This window comes from Mastigoproctus giganteus, chromosome 6 (assembly GCF_048544385.1).
Source record: "Mastigoproctus giganteus isolate SK-2022 chromosome 6, ASM4854438v1, whole genome shotgun sequence".
NCBI classification, from domain to species: Eukaryota; Metazoa; Arthropoda; class Arachnida; order Uropygi; family Thelyphonidae; genus Mastigoproctus; species Mastigoproctus giganteus.
The window spans coordinates 174,080,279-174,103,440 of NC_143580.1; the positions used below are offsets into that span (position 1 = coordinate 174,080,279).

Consider the following 23,162-nt stretch of genomic DNA (forward strand, 5'->3'; position numbering starts at 1 on the left):
GGAAATTAAAATCTCCCATTATAAGACTCTCTGATTTACTGGCCCACTCTATTTCCCTGTACAATTCCTTATTATACTCATCAGAGTCATTAGGCCTATAGCACACTCCTACTCTCAATTTTGATCTCCCAATGCTTATGTCACACCAAACTGACTCAACACTGCACTGTCCAGCGATGTCGACTGGCTTCACTTCCTTGGTTTTTATGTGTTTCTTAAATAATAGCATAACCCCTCCCCCCTTCCTATCCTGTCTATCCTTTCTGTAGACATTGTACTCCCCAAATTGCAGTTCTGCATCCCTTATATCTGTGTGACACCACGTCTCTGATATCCCAACAATATCTGCCTTTGATGTTTTGAGCAATACCTCAAATTCATCAAATTTATTTACTGAACTCCTAGCATTGGTGTACACGCAAGTATACCTGCACCTGTTTCTAATCTTAGCTACCCTAACACAACCCATGTATTTACTTGTACCGCAATGGCTCCCAGCAGTCTCTGAAATACCATGCATCTTGTTTTTCAGGCTTCTGCTCATTCTAATAGAAGCAGTGCAAGAATCTCTTTCACCTCTGCCAGTGGCTACTGTCAATCTATTGGTCTTTGTCTCCCCCCAAGCTAGCAGTTTTCCGACCCACCTAACACTGCCTCGATAGCATCAGCAAATATTCTTGCACCCTTTCTATTTAAGTGTATCCCATCCCTGTAGAAGCAATCTCTCCTGTTAACAACTTTAATATCATAAATATCCATATATTTCTATATATTATTCTGTGAAGTTGCCACTGTGGAAACTTTGTAATAATATGAACTTGCTAACACATTGACCTATCAGTGTCAAGTCATGCTATGATGTCATAGTATGCAGCATTGGAAAAGTGTGTTGCAGTTTATGAATGACTGCTTGTGGTATGTGGCATAGTTAATTACAGTAGTTCCCTACATAATAGATTGAAATGATTTTATTGTGAATATAGTACAAATTGCAGTTTAGTACCTTTTTTTTTTTTTTTTTGTTTATTTATTCAGTTTTCCTTTTCAGTGTAATTTATGATTTCAGAGCGTAAATGGAAGAGAATGACGAATACCAGAAGGAAAGGAAATAGTGACTAACCAGAGAATAAAGACTTTATTGATTGTAGCATCCAAGCCAATTCTGGATGTAGAAATTTCTGATAAAGCATTAAACCCTACAATAGCAACTATGTCATTTCTCTTTGCAGTGAATATAATGGATTGTGTGATGCAGAATCTGTAAGGAGAGTATGAAAAATAATGGAATTTTGTACCCCCTCCTGAAAAAAACATTTAAAAATAAATTTTCTGTTTATACTTCATGACAGTTAAGTTTCAGAAGGAATTTATAAGAATTTATAAATTTATCCATAACGGCAGATTTATATTTCCCATCATTATATGACAGGTAATACACTAGTTACATGTTGTGAGTTTTGATACTTTTGGTGTTATGATTGTTAGTGTTTTTGACCACTTTCCATTTAAAGTTTCAATTCCATTTTATATTTATAAATGTGAAATGTTTTGTTTGTACCCTATTTGTAAATTTATAACTTAAAATTTAAATAAATTTAGGGCAAAAGCCTCATACTGTGAGAAATGTAGAATATTATTCTATAGCTCATTAGTTTCCCCTGAGTTGCCACAATATTGAGGTAACTCGTGGTAAAGTTCCCCCACAATATGAGATTGATGCACAATATAAGATTGATCCGATTCTCATCTTGTGGAAGAAAAACCTTCATAGCAAACTTCGTTTGGTTATAGTTACCATAAAATATCAGTGTAAATACACCATAGTTAGCTCATAAAAATAAACTACATTCATAGTGTAAAGACATCGATCTAATTGTATCTCATATTGTGACTACCTTCACAACAAGTTACCATGTATTGCTCTACCTCAAATAAGTAACAGTTCACTAATAGAGAAGACTATTGTTACTTATTCTCAGTTGTCACCAGTAACAACCAGAAACAATAGTCTTCTCTATTAGTATCTATTGTGATCTAATTGTATCTCATATTGTGACTACCTTCACAATATGAGGTACAATTAGATCAATGCCTTTACACTACGATTGTAGTTTATTTTTATGAGCCAACTATGGTGTGTTTACACTGATATTTTATACTTAATTCAGCTCACATCCTATTATGCTTTGTGCATTTATATTTTTATTACAGTTATAGTTACCTGTGAGGCTATTGCCTTACATGTACAATACAAACTAATGTTATTTCTCCTACCTATTGAATTATTATTTATTTATTTATTTAATCCATTTGTTTTTCAGTCTGTTCTTTTGACTCTTCGATATGAGAAACTGTCCTGGGATTATGCTTCTCCTGCCCATTTTCAGAATCCAGACTGTTTGCCTTGTCTCTTTTTGCAATTTCAGGTGCCAGGAAAGGTTGGAAGGGAATCAAAAGTTTTGCAGATATTTTCAAAACAGGTACGTGACATAGAAAATAGCTAACGATGAATCAGAAGACAGATTAGTGTTAATATTAGCAATATGAATATGGTGCAAAGAAGCTAAGCATTTGACCAGACCAAAAAAAAAAAAAAAATATATATATATATATACCTGTAGTTTCCCTGTAAATACTGGTTCAACTGGCCATCAAATTTCTCCAATCTGTTAGCCTCAGATACAAATGGAAGCAACTTATTCCAATGAATAGGAACTGATTAACTAAAGGAGAATTTCCAACAATCTGGTCTATAACCCTGCCCCCTTGTTTTAAGGTGCTCAGTGAGTTTTTTTTTTTTTTTAAGGTATAGTCCATTTTCGTGGACACAGTATGAATATTCAATATAAATTTATATAAGGTACGTTAAAGTTATAAGGTCTCCACATTTATTTCTTATAAAATGCACAAGATGCAGAAATAAGACATAAGTCATTTTTAGACATAATCTAGAAGGAATGCACATTTTTCACATCTTTTCTTCCAAGCTGTGAAGGTATGTTTAGCCCACTGGTGAATGGCTGAAGCAGCTAGGAAAAGTTCTACTATAAAAAGCATACTTCATCATTGGAAACAACTAAATGTCACTAGGTGCAAGGTCAGACAAGTACGGAGGACGTGGGATAGCTTCAGTTTTATTCAAGACATACAGTTAACAATTGAACTGTATGTCTTGTATCTTCACTCTCATCAAAAATAATTTTGCATTATAGCAGCACAATGGGACAGAGAATTTTCCTGATGGAATCAGATGTGATTCAGTTTGTGCAGACATTAATGCTAGATGAAAATTTTCTCTTCATATAAGTTTCCTGTCACTGCACTGTCCTTGAGAATGGGAACAAAGTGTGAACACTCTATCCCAGAAGACAGCAACCATCATTTTCTCTGCACTTGCAGCAATGTGTAACTCTAGCTGGCTGTGGCTCAGTTTGTTTCCATTGGGCAGACCGATGTTTGGTTTCTGGATTGAACAGTGCAATGCAGTGTTTCTGTCTAGGAGAAGAAGGATGCTATTCGTGATAGAACTTCCCTAGCTGACAAGCAGCTGTTTCAACTATTTACCAGTGGGCTAAACTTACTTCCAAACAAGCCACAGCAGACTTCACAGCTTGGAAGAAAATGTGAAAATTGTTTGTTCCTTCTAGAAGATTATGGTGAAAAATGACTTATGTTTCATTTTTGAATCTTGTGTATTTTATGAGAAATAAATTTGGAGACCTTATAACTTTAATGCACCTTGCAAATATTTGATAAATCATTAATAAGACACTATTAGCCCTCCTTGCTGTCTGCACTGCATGAGGAATTTCATGTCTGCCAGATCGTAAACCCCCAAATCTGTTTGTTCTTTTAATACACCACTATAGGTATATAAGTTGTTTTAGGATTGTTATTTACCAAATGTAACACTTTGCATTTTGCAGCATTAAAATGTAATTGCCACTTATTTGTCTGTCTGTTCCTGAAGCCTGCAAAAGTTATCCTGAAGGAGCTGCTTCTTGGTGCTTGTCATTAACTCTTTCCCCTCTTGATCTCATGTCACCTGTAGATTTTGATACCATACTCTGTATTATCTCTTTGTCAATATCATTTAAGAAAATCAGAAACAGAAGCAGTTGCAACACCGATAACTGAGGGCTCCTACTTCTAAAGAGTATCTATTAATTGCAATCCTTTGCTGCCTCCCTGCTCTGTAGCAATAAATTAATTAATCTAAAGATCTTACCCATAATCCCAGTATGTCCCAACTTATATTGGTGTCTCTCACAAGAGATTGATAATAGTTCATCAGACTAATTAAAGAAGATTTTCCCTTTATAAAACTGTTCTCTGTTCTTTTGACTAAACCAGGGGTTCCAAACTTTTGGAGAAGCAGGCCACATATGAATTTTTGGAATATTTGGTGGGCCGGAGAAAATTCCTAATTACTGAAACTGCATAACTTTAATGCTAAGCAGAGAAAAAAATTTCTATACCTACCTATATTTACAGATTCAAAAATAAATCTATGGATATGTAATATAAAATATACCAGTTTGTTTATATAAAATTTTAATTATTACTTATTCATTGTACTAATCACAAAAATGCAGTTAGTAATACAACAAAATTATAATAAATGCAATGAATGTGGTTGTAGAGTGCAACTAATTTTCGTAATATCAGGTTTTAAAGTACTAGTTCCAATTCTTAAAAAGTCATGTAAATGCAGGTCGGTTAGACGTGATCTTATTTTTGATTTTATATACAGGCATACCTCGAATAACGAATAGGATGCGTTCCACGAAATTACTTCGTTAAGCGAAACTTCGTTTTCAGAGGTAAAAATACTATGGCCGGAATAGGGATACGTTCCTACGTAAAGAAAATGAAAAGCTTTTTTTTCGAACAAAGAAAAGTTTTATTAAATAAACAGTCAACTTACATACAAAGTGAAATCACATTTTAAAATATGAGTCTAAAGTTGATTGCTTATGCTTTTTTTCTCTTTCATTTAACAATTGCCTATAGGAGTTATTGCATTTAACACTGATCGCTTAACAATAAAACTTCTTCCTAAATCAGGATCATTTTCACTAAAAAAATTTAAAACGTTTTCAATGTCATTTAAGCACATTTTTAAATCTTTGGTTAACACTTTTTCGGCAGGAACTTCTTTAACTTCGTCTTCATTATCTTTGTCTTCGTTGCTAACAAAGTTTTCTAAATCTTCCACTGAAAAACCATCATCTTCTGCATTCAATAAATTTCTAACATCCTCTTCATCGACATTTTCGAAACCTAGTGATTGAGCCATCTGGATAACTTCATTTCTAATTTCTTGGATGTTATTTTCTTCTTCTAGTACAACTTCTGGCCATATTTTGCACCAAACTCCATTTAAGCATTTCTTAGTGACTTCTTTCCAAGAACTATCAATGTTTTCAATTGCATTTTTAATGGTGTAGTTTTTCCAAAAAGTTTTAACTGTCATTTCCTCTTTATCCTCTAGTTCAGTTAAATTGCTTAATGTTCGATGCAGATAATAAGCTTTAAATGATGCTATTATTCCCTGATCCAATGGTTGAATCAGGGAAGTTGTGTTTGCTGGAAGAAACACAACTTTGACAGGAATGCATGTGTCCAACGTGTTAAGATCAGTAGGATGTCCCGGAGCATTGTCTAACAACAAAAGAGCTTTTTCTTCAAAGTTGTTTTTTTGACAATACCGTTTTACTTCAGGACAAAAGTGGTTAACAAACCAATCAGTAAATAACTCCTTGGTAACCCACGCTTTTCTATTTGCTTTCCATATTACAGGTAAATTCATTTTTATGTTACCTTTTAACGCCCTCGGATTTTCTGAATGGTAAACTAATAACAATTTTAATTTATAATCGCCAGAGGCATTTGATCCAAAGAGTAACGTTAAACGGTCTTTGGCTGCTTTGAACCCAGCAGCTGATTTTTCTTCAATAGAAATGAAGCTTTTTGTTGGTAGCCATTTCCAGAACAAACCGCTTTCGTCAACACTGAACACCAAATTTGGTGGAAAATTTTCACGTTCAATTATTTCCTTTAGTTTTTCTGGAAACTTATTTGCAGCTTCTGTTAATTTTACACTATGAATCCTGGCCCGTTTTTTAAATTTCTCGAACCAACCACGAGAAGCCCCAAAGGTTTCCGTAATTTCTTCAGTTTGTTTAGATTTCAGGTGATTAAACTGGAATATTTTTTTTTATGTTAAATGGGGCTTGAAATTGCGGACTTCGTTATATCGAAGCTTCGTTATCAGAGGTAACGTTAACCGAGGTATGCCTGTATTTCATTTTTGAAAAGGTCTGCTCACATATACATGTACTTCCGAAAATTGATATAACCTTTCTTTCAAAATTTTTAATTTTTGGATAATCTGACTCAGATAATGTTGAATAAAATTGAATTAGATTTTCATTTTTAAATATTGTCTCCCGTGCATCATTAGATTGAAGATCTACCAACTCTAATTGTAAATTCTCATCAACATTGTTGACAGGTATGTCAAATGGATTTTGGAAAAGTTCAAACACCTTTGAATTATTTTTAAAATCAGAAAATCTATCTGCAAAATTTTCCTGCAACAAACTAACATTTTGAACAAAATTTTCAGTGGAAAAATTACAACTAGGCATATTTTTAGATAAATTATCGCAACATGGAAAATGTGAAAAATTATTCAAAGTAGTTGACTTTTAAGTAACTCCAGTTTTGTTTCAAATGCTTTGACATTATAATACGATTCATTGACAAGTTTGTCTTGTCCTTGTAGTTTCACATTAAGAAAATTCACATATATCTGTTAAAAAGGAAAGGTTCCATAACCATTTGAGATCTAATAGTTCCAGAACAGGTTTCAATTTTTCGTTCATAAATAGATCTATTTTGATCCTAAGTTCAAAAAATCGCTTCAACACATTACCGCAACTCAACCATCATACTTCAGTGTGGTACAACAAATCACCATATTCAGCCTCAATAGTTTCAAGAAAATTTTGAATTGCCAATGATCCAGACCAGTCTTGCGAATAAAATTTACTGTTGATATTAACAGCTGACATGGCTGAATCTACGGCCAAAACTTTTCTGCACAAAGACTGCTGGTGAATTATACAATGAAATTCCATTGGTTTTTTTTATATTTTTACTCTCGAGATATTCATGAAGCTGACCCATGAACCCAATTTTATTACTGACCATATTTTTAGCGCCATCCGTCATAACCACTGATAGCAAATCCCAATTCAATTTGAGGCTGTCAATTGCATCTGACACACTCAAAAATATATTTTCACCTGTTGTTGTATCTTTCAAGCTATTTAATGCAACTAGCTCTTCAGTTACTGCAAAATTTTGATTTACACCTCAGATATAAATTAACAATTGAACTGTATCTTCACTCTCATCAATTGCTGTTGAAAAATGTGTGAATTCACAAACTTTTTCTGTGAGTTGATTTTGAACATTGGCTCCTAAATCTTCAATTCTGCTCATTACAGTTGATGAAGACTTACAGTTGATGAAACTTACAGACGCAAAATTCTTACTTTCTCAGGACATACTTCTGCAATTGCCAAACAAATTCGTTTTACAAATTCTCTATCCGTAAAGGCCCTTCCATCTTCGGCAATGATTTGGGAGGCTCGAAAACTAGCTCTAACTCCAGATAAATTTTGATCAGTAAAAGTTCTAACCTTCTGTTGTTGGCTTTGAAAAATTTGGGTTAGTTCTTGGAGTTTTTTCTGCTGCAAAGCTCCTTGAAATTTATTGTAATTTGAGGCATGTTTTGTGGTGTAGTAACGTTTCACATTATATTCCTTGAACACCGACAAGGCTTCATTGTAAATAAGACGAGTGCAAGTATCATTGAGCAGTGCAAAAAAGTAATTAATTGGTCATCGCTCATTAAAAACACGACACTCATCAACTTTTCTTTTTTTTTTTTGACATCAACTTTGACATGGTTTTTATGGGGTCACTGGAATAAAAATACCCATGAATATTGAAGTAAGTAAGCACTGACATGTCTTAAAATTTTATGAAATAAATTATAAAAAAAGGTTATTATTATTATTATTATATTCATGTCACCCTTATATCACGTGAAATTAATAATATAATTTATTAGACTGTTTGCCTAATAAACTACATTATTATAATATAAGGTGACGTTTCAGGTATCTTACCAATACTATCATCAGACCATGCTGTGGGGAGAACAGAAAGGGCTATAAATTTGAATATTTTAGGATATTACAGTTACCATTACCAATAATACAATTGCAATTTACCAATATTACAATTTGAAAATTGCAATTTCAACGTATTAAGTTTTGAATTGCTGTTAAATAGAAAACAGGAAATGTAAGATAATACAAAGAGATTAAATTCATACCTGCCGACAGCCTCCTCTTGCCGTTGCTACCAGAAACTTTATGTGCATATAGGCTGTGAGCAGTTAATTTATAGTAGAGCAATTAACTCCATTAACCAATAGGATAGTGTTCATGTTTTTATCCTGGATCTGGGGTTCTTGTATAGTAGAAGCCAGGGGTGACCTTTGCTCCCATACTCTGAACATCAAGGTTCGTGTGCAGGCTGGTTCAGGATCTTACCGATACAAGTCATCAGACCATGCTGCTGGTTCCAGGTTTTATCCTGAATCCGGGATTCTTGTGTAGTGGAAGCCTAGGGTGGCCTTTGCTCTAATACTCTGAACATCACAGTTGGTGTGCAGGCTTGCCAGCCTGCACACCAACTGTGATGTTCAGAGTAATTAGACAGTAATTAGAGATTAGGAAATCTCTAATTACTGTCTCTAATGCCTATTGCTATTTAATGACAGAATCAAGATTAACGGATTATTTTAACGATGTTTCAAAAAATAGCTTTGAGTGGAAATAACAGAATTAATATCTAACAAGACTAAGCTGACAACACAGAGGCGTCAACACTATTAATCAACCGACGAATGTTAAAATAATCTTAAAATGTGTGTTTCATAAATTTTATTGTGATCTAATATGAACATTAATTTTTATGATCTAATTGAAATATCCATGGACTGTAGTTTGGGGACCCCCGGACTAACCAGACAAGAGTGTAGCTGCCAGCTTTCCCAGTTTACAATGGAGAATCCATCTTTTTCGACTTTATTTGATGACTTATCTGCCTTGCTATAATAATAATATAGTTTTTAGTATTAGTAGTGCCAAATGATGCAAGAAAATAACCTTATAGAAAGTTATAGAAAAAAACCTTATAGAAAAAACTTGCTCCCTTCTAACAGTTTATCTAGTTTTTCCTTGAATTTATTCAAATTACCCAGTTCCACAACAATAGATGGAAGTTTGTTCCATCAATCAACTACCCACTGAACAGAGGCAACCTTCCACACACATCTAGTCGGCAGTCATTCTTTCTCAGTCTGAATTTGTCCACCTCATGCGTGTAGTCTACACAAGAGAAAGAATGTCATCGGTATTTAGTTTACTCAGTCCATTCAAAGCCTTAACCACCTCAATCACATCACCTTGCAGGAGCCTAGTCTCAGGACAGTAAAATTTGCAGAACTGAAGTTTTCTTGGTAAGAGCACACTTTTGTTCCCCCTCACCGATATCCTTACCCTTCTCTGCACTTGTTCTAGCAGATCCACATCCTTCCTAAAATGAGGCCTCCAGACCTGTAAGCAGTACTTAAGATTCAGCCTAACCATTGCCCTCTACAATCAGATTATCACCTCCTTTTCCCTGTTACCAAAATTCCTTTATTTTATTGACAAAACCCCATGAGCTGTCCTGGCAGCCTGTCTGCACTGCTTCATATCTGACTCTACAGTTACCCCAGGATTTTTTCATTTTCCACTAACGTGAGTTTAATGCCACACAGTTGGTACATTAATCTGGGGTTAGTGTTAAACTACAAGTGCCATTTCTCAGCCCATCTGCCTAATTTATCTGATAACATCCCTTGGTTGCTATCATTAACTGCTCTGTCAACCTTTCTATCATCTACAAACTGAGACATTAAGCCTGATATACCTTCATCAATATCATTAATAAATATAGAAAAAAAAAAAAAAAACAATGGGTCCAGCAGTTAAACTGAGGGACTCCACTAATAACATTAGTCTGTGAAGAGCAGTGCTCATTAATAACCACTCACTGTCTCCTACACAACCATCCTTTTATCAAGTACAGTAACATGCATTTAATGCCACACTGTTCCAATTTATACAGCAGTCTTTTATGAGCAATGGTATCAAATGCTTTTCTGAAATCCCAAGGCTATAATATAATTATTTTTGGCATCCAGTTCCTTTGTTACTCTGCCATAGTATCCAATCACAAGACAAGCTTGCCCATTAACAAATCCATACTGTGACTGCAATATAACTGCACTCCTGTCTAGATGGTCCTGCATTACTTCTTTAACCAGTAACTCCATTATTTTCTCTGGAATAGAAGTTAAACTAACAGGTCTGTAATTACTCCTATCACCTTTTGATCCCTCTTTCTGAATTGCGGATACATTTGCCCTTGTCCGGTCCACAGGGGACCTCCCTTGAATCCAAAGGTGCTCTCATAATTATGGTTGATGGTTTACTTACCTCCTTTGTTGCCTCCCTTAATATAATTGTATAGCTCCGATCCATCCCAAGTGCCTTTTTTATGTTTAGCTTCAACAATTTCTCTTCCACTTTCTTCGTTATCACAAAATCATTTAGCTCTTGGTTAGAATTTGATAAACTTCTTCTGTCCCCATTCCCAAAGAATATGTTGAATATCAAAACAAGTTGACATGACAAACAAGTAATAAAAAATAAAATGATTTAATATGATCCAGTAAAATGTTACAATCAGGGCTTTTTTTTTTGTAAAATGTAAACTTTTTTATGTAAAATGAGAAGTCCCCTAGAAAAGAGGGAGGGTCTGGGAATCCCTCCCTTGGGAAAATTTTTACAAAATCATGGTGCCAAATGAGCAAATTTTCAAATTTTTGGGTTTTTACAATGTCTTCAACAGTTAAGTTTTGAATGATTTTTTTTTTTTTTTTTTTTTTTCTGAGATTTCAAAGAAAAAATTATTTTATCATTTTGGCTGCTTTTTAATTTTGCTGCTTGCCTTGCACTCTGATTTCTTTGCTTCAATGTGTTTAATAAAGTCACATTTTCAGTTATTTAATACTTCAATAATATCTCATATACTCATAAACAGATAGTATGAATCAGAGCTGTAATACTCATATGTTCTACGTTGATAATAATATTAGTAAAATAATAAGAGGAGTTTACCTCAATATAGTACGTAGAACACTTCCGTATGATTCCGTCCAGAAATTAAAACGGAAAAAACGAAAAAATCGACAACTTACCGGTACATTAGAGTAAAATATAAATAATTAAATAATCAATTTAACACAATTCAAATCAATTTAAAACAATTAAAAATCAGATTAACGCAATTAAAAGAATCTGACGAAAATATTCAAAACGATTTTCGTTAGATTCTTTTAATTGCGTTAATTTGATTTTTAATTGTTTTAAATTGATTTGAATTGTGTTAAATTGATTATTTAATTATTTATATTTTACTCTAATGTACCGGTAAGTTGTTGATTTTTTTCGTTTTTTCCGTTTTAATTTCTGGAGGGTATCATACAGAAGTGTTCTACGTACTATATTGAGGTAAACTCCTCTTATTATTTTACTAATACTCATAAACAGTACATGTTCTTGTTCCCCGGCGAGAAAATAATCGAAACTTTTAAAAAAATGGTGTCATGTGTTAATTACAAATGTATAGTAAATTGGACAAAAGTAATTAATAAAACTAATTTAATAGGTATTATTTATTTATTATTCAAAATGTTTTTATAAAGATTTCCACAATTTCTTTTTTTTTACTGTTTGTATCTATGGTTGCATGATGGTCCTGAATAAGCCATGGTTTTACGAAGCATTTTGATTATTAATTAAGCGTTGTGATTGTTGAACACTTCAAGAGATGAGTCACAAAGTCAAGATTTTCCTCTAGCTTAACTATCCTCCAATGGAATTAGTAATGATAGATAACTTTTATTTCTTTTTACCTTCCGGAATGCTGTTCCAGCAGTTTCCAGTAGGAAAAATGCCCTGGTTACAACTCCAACAACTTCAAATATTTAACTCTCATAGCAATAGCTGTATGACCATATGAATAAATTTAGTAAATTGTGGACTTAGTTTGGTGGCTAGCTGACTTTCTGTTTTGAAATCCTAAGAGCAAAGCTTGTTTCCTTATGTCAGTTGAAAGTCTGCTGGCTCTAAACAAAATTCATAGATAGAAGTTGTCCAACTGAGCTTTCGGAAGTAAGTTAATTGTTTAACTTTTAACTTAAATGTAATCACATTTGGCGAACCATTTTTTCATCCAGTAGCACTATTTGGAGAAAACGTTTTTTGAAACAAATCGAAACTAATCAGTTTTGTATTAAAAAAAAAAAAAAAATCCAGTACTTCTTAGCATAATCGAAAGTAAAGAAATAGATGATTTACAGTAACAGTTATTCAAATTTCAGTGTGAGCCTACCAGACACTATTATGAAAGAAGAAAGAATTGATGTATGGTGGCTCTTAGTCAGAGAACTGAAAAGTGAGCTGAGAATTTTAACAATTGCACATAGCAGTGGTGACTGTGAGAAAATATTCAACCAGGTTTAAAAAAAAAAAAAACTGAATTCGCATATTTCTTTCTGGTGAATTTTTGATGGCCAAGTCTGAACATTGGTGCGATTGTTATAAGCAAAACTTGACAATTCTGAAGAAGGCAAAATCTGCAATGGTATCTTTCTTGAAGCAATCGTAATTATGTGATGTCTTACAGATAATCCAAACAGAAAAATCCAAAACACACTAATTTTTGATACTGGTAAACAATCCTGTAGTTGTATTTTAAATCTGTATATTGTCAGTGAAATTTAATTTCTAATGAAGTGTGGATTTTAAATATGCTTTTCCTACTTTTTATGAAAAATGCCCTGTTTTCTTAGGAAGAACTTCTTTTTTGCTAAAAACATCTGTTTTTTGCCTGTTTTATCTCCTGTTTTCCTCCTAACTTATAACACTTACCTGATCTCCAGATTTTCAAAAGTCAAAAGTTGGTAGAAATAAAAGTCACCCTTGCAGTGCAAATGTTATTATTATTAGCCATATGGTGCAAGGAAGCCTGAGGCTTATGCTGCACCTGCCAAAAAAAAATTCCCGAGTTACCCTGAGAGAGAGAGAGAGAGAGAGAGAGAGAGAGAAGTGGCAAGGAATCACCAAGAAAGAGAAGAATGATGATATCCAGCTCAGGACCCGGAGCTGGATATCATCATTCCAATATATATATATTGGAATGATAGTATGCCAAGCCCATACTCACCAGATGTGAGCCCCTGGGATTGGTCATACTCACTTGACACACCTTTCCATACAAACAGGAGGCCCACTCCCTAATGTTTAACACTGTCATTGCTAACTTACAGTCTGACTCTTATATGCATATAATCTTGCAAATAGCTCCTCTCCCCAGCATTACACCTCTTAATTGGGAATGCAGCAAATGCAATTGAACTTCTTACATATATAATAGAATACAGCTGTTTAATCATTTTTAACACTATTGTCAAAATGTAATAATAAATTCTTGCCACCATAATTGGCAAGAATTTATTATTACATTACTCTAGAAACCTCAGCGCTCCCGGGCTTCCTCTGAGCTTGAATGGCTCCAAGCTCGAGAGAGTAGAGCACATGCAATGCTGTTTAGATGACAAGGGGCATGGGCTGCTGACCTGTATTAGTAATGGCTGCATGGTGCAAGAAAGCCTATGGCTTATGCTGCACCAGCCAAAAAAAAAAAAAAAAACAACCCGAATAAAACAATGATAAAAAAATAAATAAATAATAATAATTAATAAAAGAAAAGGAAATTAAACCTATCATCCTATGCGCTTCCCTGACCCGAAGATACTATCCAGATGACCTTTGAATTTCCCCAAACTGTCAGCCTCTACCATCCATGTAGGCAACTTATTCCAATAATTTATAACTCGCTGGCTAAAATAAAACTTCCTGCAGTCCAATCTAAACATTTCCCCTCGTGACTTGAATTTATGTCCCCTAGTTCTAGCATCATTTATAATCTTGAAAATTTCGTCCTCATTCATTTTACTGATGCCTCTCAGAGCCTTAAACACCTCAATCAAATCTCCTCTAAGGTGTCTAGTTTCCAAACTCTACAACCCACATATTCGAAGTCTTTCTTCATAAGGACGCCCTTTTGCTGATCTCACCAGGCGAGTTACCCGCCTTTGCACCCTTTCTCGATGTGTTTCTTTAGGTGCGGTCTCCATACTTGAACACAGTATTCCAGGTGTGGTCTAACAAAAGCCTTATATAATGGGATTATCACGTCCCTATCTCTACTTGCAAAAGTTTGATAGATCATCGATAGGACACCATGGGCCTTCCTTGCAACCTGTTTACAATGCTCAGAGAATTTCATGTCTGACCGTATCGTAACACCCAAGTCCATTTCCTCCAGTACTGGGTTTAGTTGAACTCCACCAGGTGAATAAGTTATTTTGGAATTACTGTTTCCCAGGTATTACGTAATACCTTACACTTTGTTGTAAGGTATTACAACAAAATGTAAAATGTTTATTAAAGCATAGCTGCCATTTTTCTGACCATTCCTGAAGCCTATCTAGGTCTCTCTGAAGAAGCTCAGCTTGACAGTGATCATTAACTACTCTACCAATTTTAACATCATCTGCAAATTTAGACATCATGCCCTCTATCCCTTCATCAATGTCATTTATTAAAATTAATAACAACAGTGGTCCTAATACTGATCCTTGGGGAACCCCACTTCTTACATCAACCCAATCTGAGGAATAGCCATTTATCAGAACCCTCTGCCTCCTGCCCTAAAGCCATCATGCTATCCATCTACGGATTTTCTCAGTGATTCCAACCTGTTCCAGCTTATAAAGCAACCATGGCCGACTGAGTGTGGGACTGAGTCAAAAGCTTTGCTGAAATCTAAATAAACAATGCCGAAATTATTTCCTAAATCCAACTCGTCAGTGACCCTTTCAAAATAGCGAACCAGATTTGTTAAACATGATTTTCCCTTTACAAAACCATGCTGAGTATTCTTGAGAATTTCAATTCGATCCAAATGATCCTGAATTCCACCCTTGATCATTGCCTCCATGATTTTCCCTACCACTGAAGTCAGACTGACAGGTTGATAATTTCCCACTTCACTCTTAGAGCCACCCTTATGTATACATTGGCAATTTTCCAATCCAAGGGAATCTCCCCAGAGTCTAGTGATGCTCGCATAATTAGCCTCAATGGTTCAATGCACTCACTTGCCGCCTCCCTTAAGATTATAGGGTATATTCCATCAACTCCAGGAGCCTTACTGGCTCCTGGAGTTGATGGAATATACCCTATAATGGCCTGTAGGCTCGAAAGTTTTTCATTAAATAATCTTGCGAAATTTCAATATCATTAATTACATATTTTTCAACTTTGCTTCCACAATTTCCCATTGCCACAAAACTTTTTTCATATGTAAATATCGATGCAAAATAACTGTTGAGTTCATCTGCAACGGCAGCTGGTGTATTTAACACTATCCCCTTTCCCTTACGTAAAGGTCCGATCTTGTTTGTCCTCTTCTTTGCATTTATATATTTAAGAATTCCTTATCCCCCCCTCTTTGCTCTGTTTGCTAGTGATTTCTCATAAACTGCCTTTGCCTGTCGAACCTTTTCTGTGGCTCTATTACAGATCATCTTGTAGCTGTTATAGGCTTCAGTACTTTTTATTGCTCTGTAACCTTTCCATGCCACCTTTTTCTGCTCAAGTAATGTGGCAACTTCACTATTCATCCAACTTGGAACCCTCCTCGTGGAGAATTTTTTAATGGTAAATACGCATTCAAGGCATCTGTGATTAATGTTTTAAAAGCATACTACAGTTCAGTTGTATTCATTCTCTGTGCGATATCTACCCAGTTAATAGAGGCCATGTAGTACCTTAAGGCATCGTAATTTCCTTTTCTGAAATTAAAACCCATTCCTTTGCCTTTTACTGCCGTAGAACTCTGTGATCACTTCCTGCTACTGGTTCCTCTACTGACTGCTCTGTTATGTCATCTGATTCATGGGTGATGATGAGGTCTAGGATATTCTTTTCTCTAGTACTTTCCCTGACAAGTTGATTTAAAAAATTTGTTCCCCATGTCGAGTTTCCTTCCCATTTACTCCAATCAATTGGAGGCAAATTGAAATCACCCATAATAAGACATTGACGCTTACTTGTCCAATCCAATTGCATGTAGAGGCTATTGTCATAATCTTCACAATCACCTGGTCTGTAGATTACTCCTACTCGCATTATACCTTTGTTTCCAACTATCTCACACCATACAGATTCTATACTAGCATGTGAAACGTCTGAATCCTAGAAAGCTATCGTCGCACTCAGGCTGCTTCTGATAAGAAGCATTACCCCACCACCCCTTCTATCTAACCTATCCTTCCTAAATACATTATACAAGCCGTACTGAAACTCATTATCCCCAATTTCCGGATGGCACCACGTCTCCGTAAGCCCTATTATGTCCACGTTACTTGTTTTAACCGGCACCTCCGTAGCGAGGTGGGCAGGAGCAGCAGTGCGTAGCACACGCTTCTTGATTAGACCAGGGTTCAAGCGCGTGATCATCAAATACGGAGGATGCGGAAAGGTCAGGGAATGACCATCGCTTATTCCCGGAACAATATGGCCTTAGTTGCTAATGCTCCTAAAAACCAATTAAACAAACAAACAAACAAACAAACTTGTTTTAACCAGCAGTTCAAATTCGCTCATTTTATTGACGACACTTCTAACATTACTATATACACAATTAAGACTTATTGTTCTTGTATATTTAACAACCCTAACACAACCCTTGAAGTTTTTTAGGCTCTCTTCCCTGGCATTAGCTACCCGCTCACTTGAAACGTTTCTGCCCCCAGAACATCTAGGTAATATGTCCAGTTGGGGTAACAGATAAGAACTCTTGAAGTATGTGCAAGAGTTACTTTGACCAATATTATCAGATAAACGCGTGTCAGTATTACCCACATCCCCCCTAACTAGCAGTTTCCCTGAACCTTTAAGGTATCCTCAATAATACCGGCAAAACTTTTGCACCACCTTTGTTTAAGTATATCCCGTCTCTACAAAACAAATTCCTTCTTCCTACAAGTGTGGGCCATGCTGATAGAAATTTCCCCCTTAAAGCCTTGCAGAGTCCTTCAAGTCTTGAGTTAATCCACAAGGCTTTTAACATATAATCCCTCCTATCATGTCTGGGCAGAATTACAGACACATAGACATTGTGGCCTAGCTCGCGCCATTTCCTCAGCATGGTCTTGTATTTTTCCAACAAATCGTCAGATCATGTACGTTTAATGTCATTAGTCCCCACATGAATAATAATATTCTCTTTACCCCCCTTAAAATCTGACAATCTGTTGGTGATATCATTAATAGTTGCTCCCTGCAGACATACCCTGGTTCTACTCCACCTATCCTTATTACAAAAAATATTCCCCGTTTCCCTGACAATGGAGTCTCCTAATAAAACCATGTCCTTTTTAACCAGAGTAGTTTGCACTTGGTTTTTTCTGTTTTTAGGCCCGAATCGGGTGTGCATCACTTGGTAGATTGCTGGAGTCTTGAGTCCCTGACGAGCTCCCAGATGCATTATTCTTGAGGGCAAGCACCCGTTTTTTCAGTGACTCAAATTGTTCCATCAGTGCACCAAATTGTAATTTAAGATCGGTGCACTCCTTACATGATTAGTCACCAGGTCGACCGCAACAGATTAAATCATGACTCGCCCATAAATCGCCATCGGCTATTTCTGTGTGAGTCGTGATACCCTGTGACGTGTTTAAGGCAGAGCTTGTAACTACCATTATAAAATTAGCTAAATATCAATGAAAATTAACTTTAAAAAATTATATTTATAATATTAAAATCAAACTGTTACAGGAAAACCTATAACAAAATAATCCAACAATATCTAAATAAATCAAATATTTAAAAGCACTAATCAACAATAATCCAATCCACTTAACTGAGGTTTATCACTTAACTGTAGTTTATGAATTGCCCGCAGCGCATTGGTTTCCGTTTTTTTTTTTTTTTTTTAGGAGCGTTACCAACTAAGGCCATATTGCTTCGTGATATGCGGTGGTCATTCCCTGACCTTTCCGCATCTTCCGTATTTGGTGGCGATGGGCTCGAACCCCGGTCTAATCAAGAAGCATGTGATAAGCATTACTGCTCCTTCCCACCTGGCTATGGAGGCGCCCTGGTTTCCGGTATACTGAGGTTTCCAGACAAGGGCCCCCACTCGTCTCACCAAAACATCTAGGATAGGAAGGGTCCTGTTCACTTCCAGTTCCAAAGTGAACTGGATGTAGCGAGACAGCGAGTCAAAGTACTCTAACAGCGGTGCATCCGAACCTCGGGAATGACGGTGGAAATATCATCCACATACCTGCACCACATGGTGATTGGTACCAGCAGGTTCAGGAATATGCATTCCTCCAACTCCTCCATTGTGATGTTGGCAACAACAGAGCTGACAGGGGATCCATAGCCATACCATGTATCTGTTTGTAGAGAGAATCGCAAAATGTGATGACCCTGCCTGACAAACACAGGTTAAGGGCTGCACAGATATCGTCCATAGATAGTGATGATCTATCCAATAGGCTGGGGTCATTCTCTAAAAGCTGTCTGTCTGCACATACAACTGCCTGTTGGACTGGAATGGAGACAGCATCAAAGGACGCCATGGTCTCGTTGTCAGGAACTGTAAGCTGTTTGATAAGGTGAACAAAGGAACTCCTTGCTGTTGGAGACAATGTGGACAGTATTTCCCACTAGAGGCATTAGGAGACAGGCGACATGTTTTGACAGCTCATAGGTTGATAGTTATTCAACCATCTATGGAGATTTACAGCACGTGTTGCAGCAAATATGAGGTGCCCAGGGTTTGTCTTCATCCCCTCCCTTACAGCCAAAATAATGATAGTAGGCTGTCTTCACAAGTGGAATCAATTGGCATTTCTGAGTGGAAAATGTCACATCACCACACATAACAAAAATTGTCAATCCTGTTAACACATTTACGTGGCATCCTGGCTTTTTACATAATTTTTGTCCATAAACCTGAAAAAAAAGAAAGAAAAAAAAAAAAAAAAAAAGAAATGAACATCACTTGAAAAGTAAATGATACACAGAAATGCAAAAAAAAAAAAAAAAATGGCAAATCAGTTCCTGTTTCAGTGTTACCAACCTATCTATTCTCTAGACTCCAAAATTTCCTAGTATTCACCAATATTCCCCTAAATCATAAGAGGGGCTATATCATGGAACCAAGAGCTAACTAAGAGTTTTAAATGTTAACTTTGTTTTTATCATGCTGAAATTAAGAAGGATTGACTGTTTTCAAGCCAGAAACATTTTTGGTGTTGACCAGTGTTACTGTTATTAACTACCCTGCCAACCTTTGTATCATCTGCAAACTTAGACCTGATATGCCTCCAGCAATAAGGATCATCAATCTCCTTGTTAACAGGAGAGACTGCTTCTACAGGGATGGGATACACTTAAATAGAAAGGGTGCAAGAATGTTTGCTGATGCTATCGAGGCAGTGTTAGGTGGGTCGGAAAATTGCTAGATTGGGAGATACAAGGACTAATAGATTAACAGTAGCCACTGGCAGAGGTGAAAGTGATTCTTGCACTGCTTCTATTGGAATGAGCAGCAGCCTGGAAAATAAGATGCAGGATATTTCAGAGACTGCTGGGAATCATTGGGGTACAAGTAAACACGTGGGTTGTGTTAGGGTAGCTAAGAAAAAGAACAGGTGCATGTATACTTGCGTGTACACCAATGCTAGCAGTTTAGTAAATAAATTTGATGAATTTGAGGTATTGCTCAAAACATCAAAGGCAGATATTGTTGGGATTTCAGAGACATTGTGTCACACAGATATAAGTAATGCAGAACTGGAATTTGGGGAGTACAATGTCTACAGAAAAGATAGACAGGATAGGAAGGGAGGAGGGGTTATGCTATTAGTTAAGAAATACATAAAATCCAAGGAAGTGAAGCCAGTCGACATCGCTGGACAGTGCAGTGTCGAGTCAGTTTGATGTGACATAAGCATTGGGAGATCAAAATTGAGAGTAGGAGTGTGCTATAGGCCTAATGACTCTGATGAGTATAATAAGAAACTGTACAGGGAAATAGAGTGGGCCAGTAAATCAGAGAGTCTTATAATGGGGGATTTTAATTTCCCAGATATTGACTGGAATTTGGGGGCTGGTCACTCACACACTAGCAAGGCTTTTATGGATTTATTGGACGATTGTTTTCTACATCAGCATGTTCAGGAGGCAACTAGAGGGAGTAATACTCTTGATTTGATTATCAGTAGTGATTCTTCATGCATTAAGAATCTGCAGATAAATGAACCACTAGGTGGCAGTGATCACAGTGTGCTGAAGTGGGATTTACTCAAAGAGGTAACTACCATTAGGGGTAAAGGGAAGGGTTATTGCTTTCGTAAAGGCGACTACAATGGTCTGAGACAGTATTTAAATTCTATACAGTGGGACCAACTGATGATGTTACCAACAGCATATTGAAAATGGGAAGCATTCAAAGAATTATCTTGGAAGCTACTAGGCTTTACATACCAACTAAGAAATATTGTTCAAGGTTTAGGCCTAAATGGATGTCAGATGAACTAATGAGACATATGGCAGAGAAGAAAAATGCATGGGATACATACAAATTAACACGTGACACAGAAGCCTATGATAGATACAAGTTGATCTGTAACCAAGTTACAAAGGAGGTTAGGCAGGCGAAGGCAGATTACGAGAAATCTTTGGCAAGGGATGCAAAGAAAAACAGCAAAGAGTTCTTTACTTATGTAAACTCTAGAAGGAAGGGGATGAATCAGATTGGTCCACTTGATATCGATGGGTCAACTGTTGATGATCCTGCTCAGGTAGCTAACAAACTAAATGAATATTTTGCATCGACATTCACACATGAGGAGTTATTCAGCGAGGGGGAATGCCAGAGGTGTATTCAACTCTGGCAGTAAGCTAGAGAATCTTGTAATAACTGAGAGTAAAGTGAACAAGAAAGGCACCTGGGGTGGATGGGATCTATCCAGTTATATTAAAGGAGGCAGCAAAGGAAGTAAGCAAACCCTTAGCCATAATTATGAGAGCTTTCTTGGACTCAGGGGAGGTACCCATAGACTGGAAATGTGCAAATGTGACCCCAATTCACAAAGGAGGATCAAAGGCTGACACAAGTAATTATAGACCTGTGAGTTTAACTTCTGTTCCCAGAAAATTAATGGAGGCACTGGTTAAAGAAGCACTACAGGATCATCTAGACAAGACTTCAGTTATAGCTCGGACACAGCATGGTTTTGTTAAGGGGAAGTCTTGCCTGACCAATTTGATTGGATACTATGATGCAGTCACAAAAGAACTGGATGCAGGGAATAACTTTGATATTATATACTTGGATCTTAGAAAGGCTTTTGATACTGTTGTACATGGAAGACTGCTGCACAAGTTGGAGCAGTGTGGCATTGGAGGCAAATTTCTGCTATGGATAAAGGGGTGGTTGAGGGGGAGAAGACAGAGAGTGGTAATCAATGGACACTGCTCATCGTGGACTAATGTTATTAGTGGAGTCCCTCAGGGTTCAGTGTTGGGTCCATTATTGTTTTCTGTATTTATAAATGATATTGATGATGGTATATCAAGCTTAATGTCCAAGTTTGCAGACGATACGAAGGTTGGCAGGGTTGTCAAGGACACTGCTGACACTATGCTGCTGCAACAGGATCTGGAAAGGTTGAGCAGATGGGCTGAGAGGTGGCAAATGAAGTTTAACATTGACAAATGTAAAGTACTACATATGGGAAACATCAACCCCAGAGCAACGTATTAACTCTGTGCTACTACACTGACAGTGGTAGAGAATGAAAAGGACCTGGGGGTAATTGAGCAGGCAGATATGAAATTTTTCTGAGCTGTGCAGATGGGCTGCAAGAGTAGCTCATGGTGTATTGTCAATGATATATAGGAATTTTTCTAGCAGGGATAAGGAGGTGATTATTCCCTTGTATAAGGCAATAGTCAGGCCACACCTATAGTACTGTATACAGGCCTGGAGGCCTCATTTCAAGAAGGATGTAGAGTTGCTGGAACGAGTACAGAGAAGGGCAACAAGATTAGTGAATGGAACAAAGTGGTGCTCTTACGAAGAAAGGCTTAAGTTTTGCAAATTACAGTGTCTGGAGACTTGGCACCAGCGAGGTGATCTGATAGAGGTGTATAAAGCCTTGAATGGTTTGAGCATGCTCAATGCTGATGGGATTCTTCCTCTTGCTCAGAATAATCACCTGAGAGGGCATAAATTCAAATTGAGGAAAGACAGATGTAGGATAGACGTGCGGAAATTTGCCTTTAGCCAGTGGGTGGTTGGTTGGTGGAACAGACTTCCATCCCTTGTGGTGGAAGTTGATAGCCTAAATAAGTTTAAGGCTCAGCTGGATGGGTATTTCGAACGAACAGAGGGGTGAGGTGGAAGTGGTTATTTTTTATTTATTTATTTTTTTTTTATTATTATTAATTTTTTTTTGGCTGATGCTGCATAAGCTTGCTTTCTTACATCAAATGCCTCTACTAATGCTAATATAATTAATAAATATTAAAAAAGAATAATGAGACCAGCACTGAAACTGACTCCACTAATAACCTTTGTCTAAGAACAGTGCCATTGATTACAACTTTGTATCCCCTCCCCCACATACAACTTTATCCATAGCAATAACTTGCCCTTTATGTCACATTGCTCCAATTTGTACAGTAGTTTTTTATGTGCAACAGTATCAAAACTTTTTCTGAAGCCTAAATATATGATGTCAAGATTATTTTTTGCATTCAGTTCCTTATCACTGTTTCATAGTATGTAATCGGAATTGTAAGACAAGACTGCCC

At 36.4% G+C, this 23,162-nt stretch overlaps 1 protein-coding gene across 4 annotated transcripts in view; it reads left to right on the top strand.

Moving 5' to 3' along the window:
* Bili (FERM domain-containing protein 8 Bili) overlaps positions 1 to 23,162 on the top strand; it is a 304,472-nt gene that overhangs the window by 230,367 nt on the left and 50,943 nt on the right. For all 4 annotated transcript variants that reach the window (XM_090375504.1, XM_090375500.1, XM_090375501.1 and 1 more), the window contains one exon: positions 2,322 to 2,480. In XM_090375504.1, the coding sequence (XP_090231630.1) occupies positions 2,322 to 2,480 (159 nt within the window). The remainder of the gene's footprint in view (positions 1 to 2,321; positions 2,481 to 23,162) is intronic.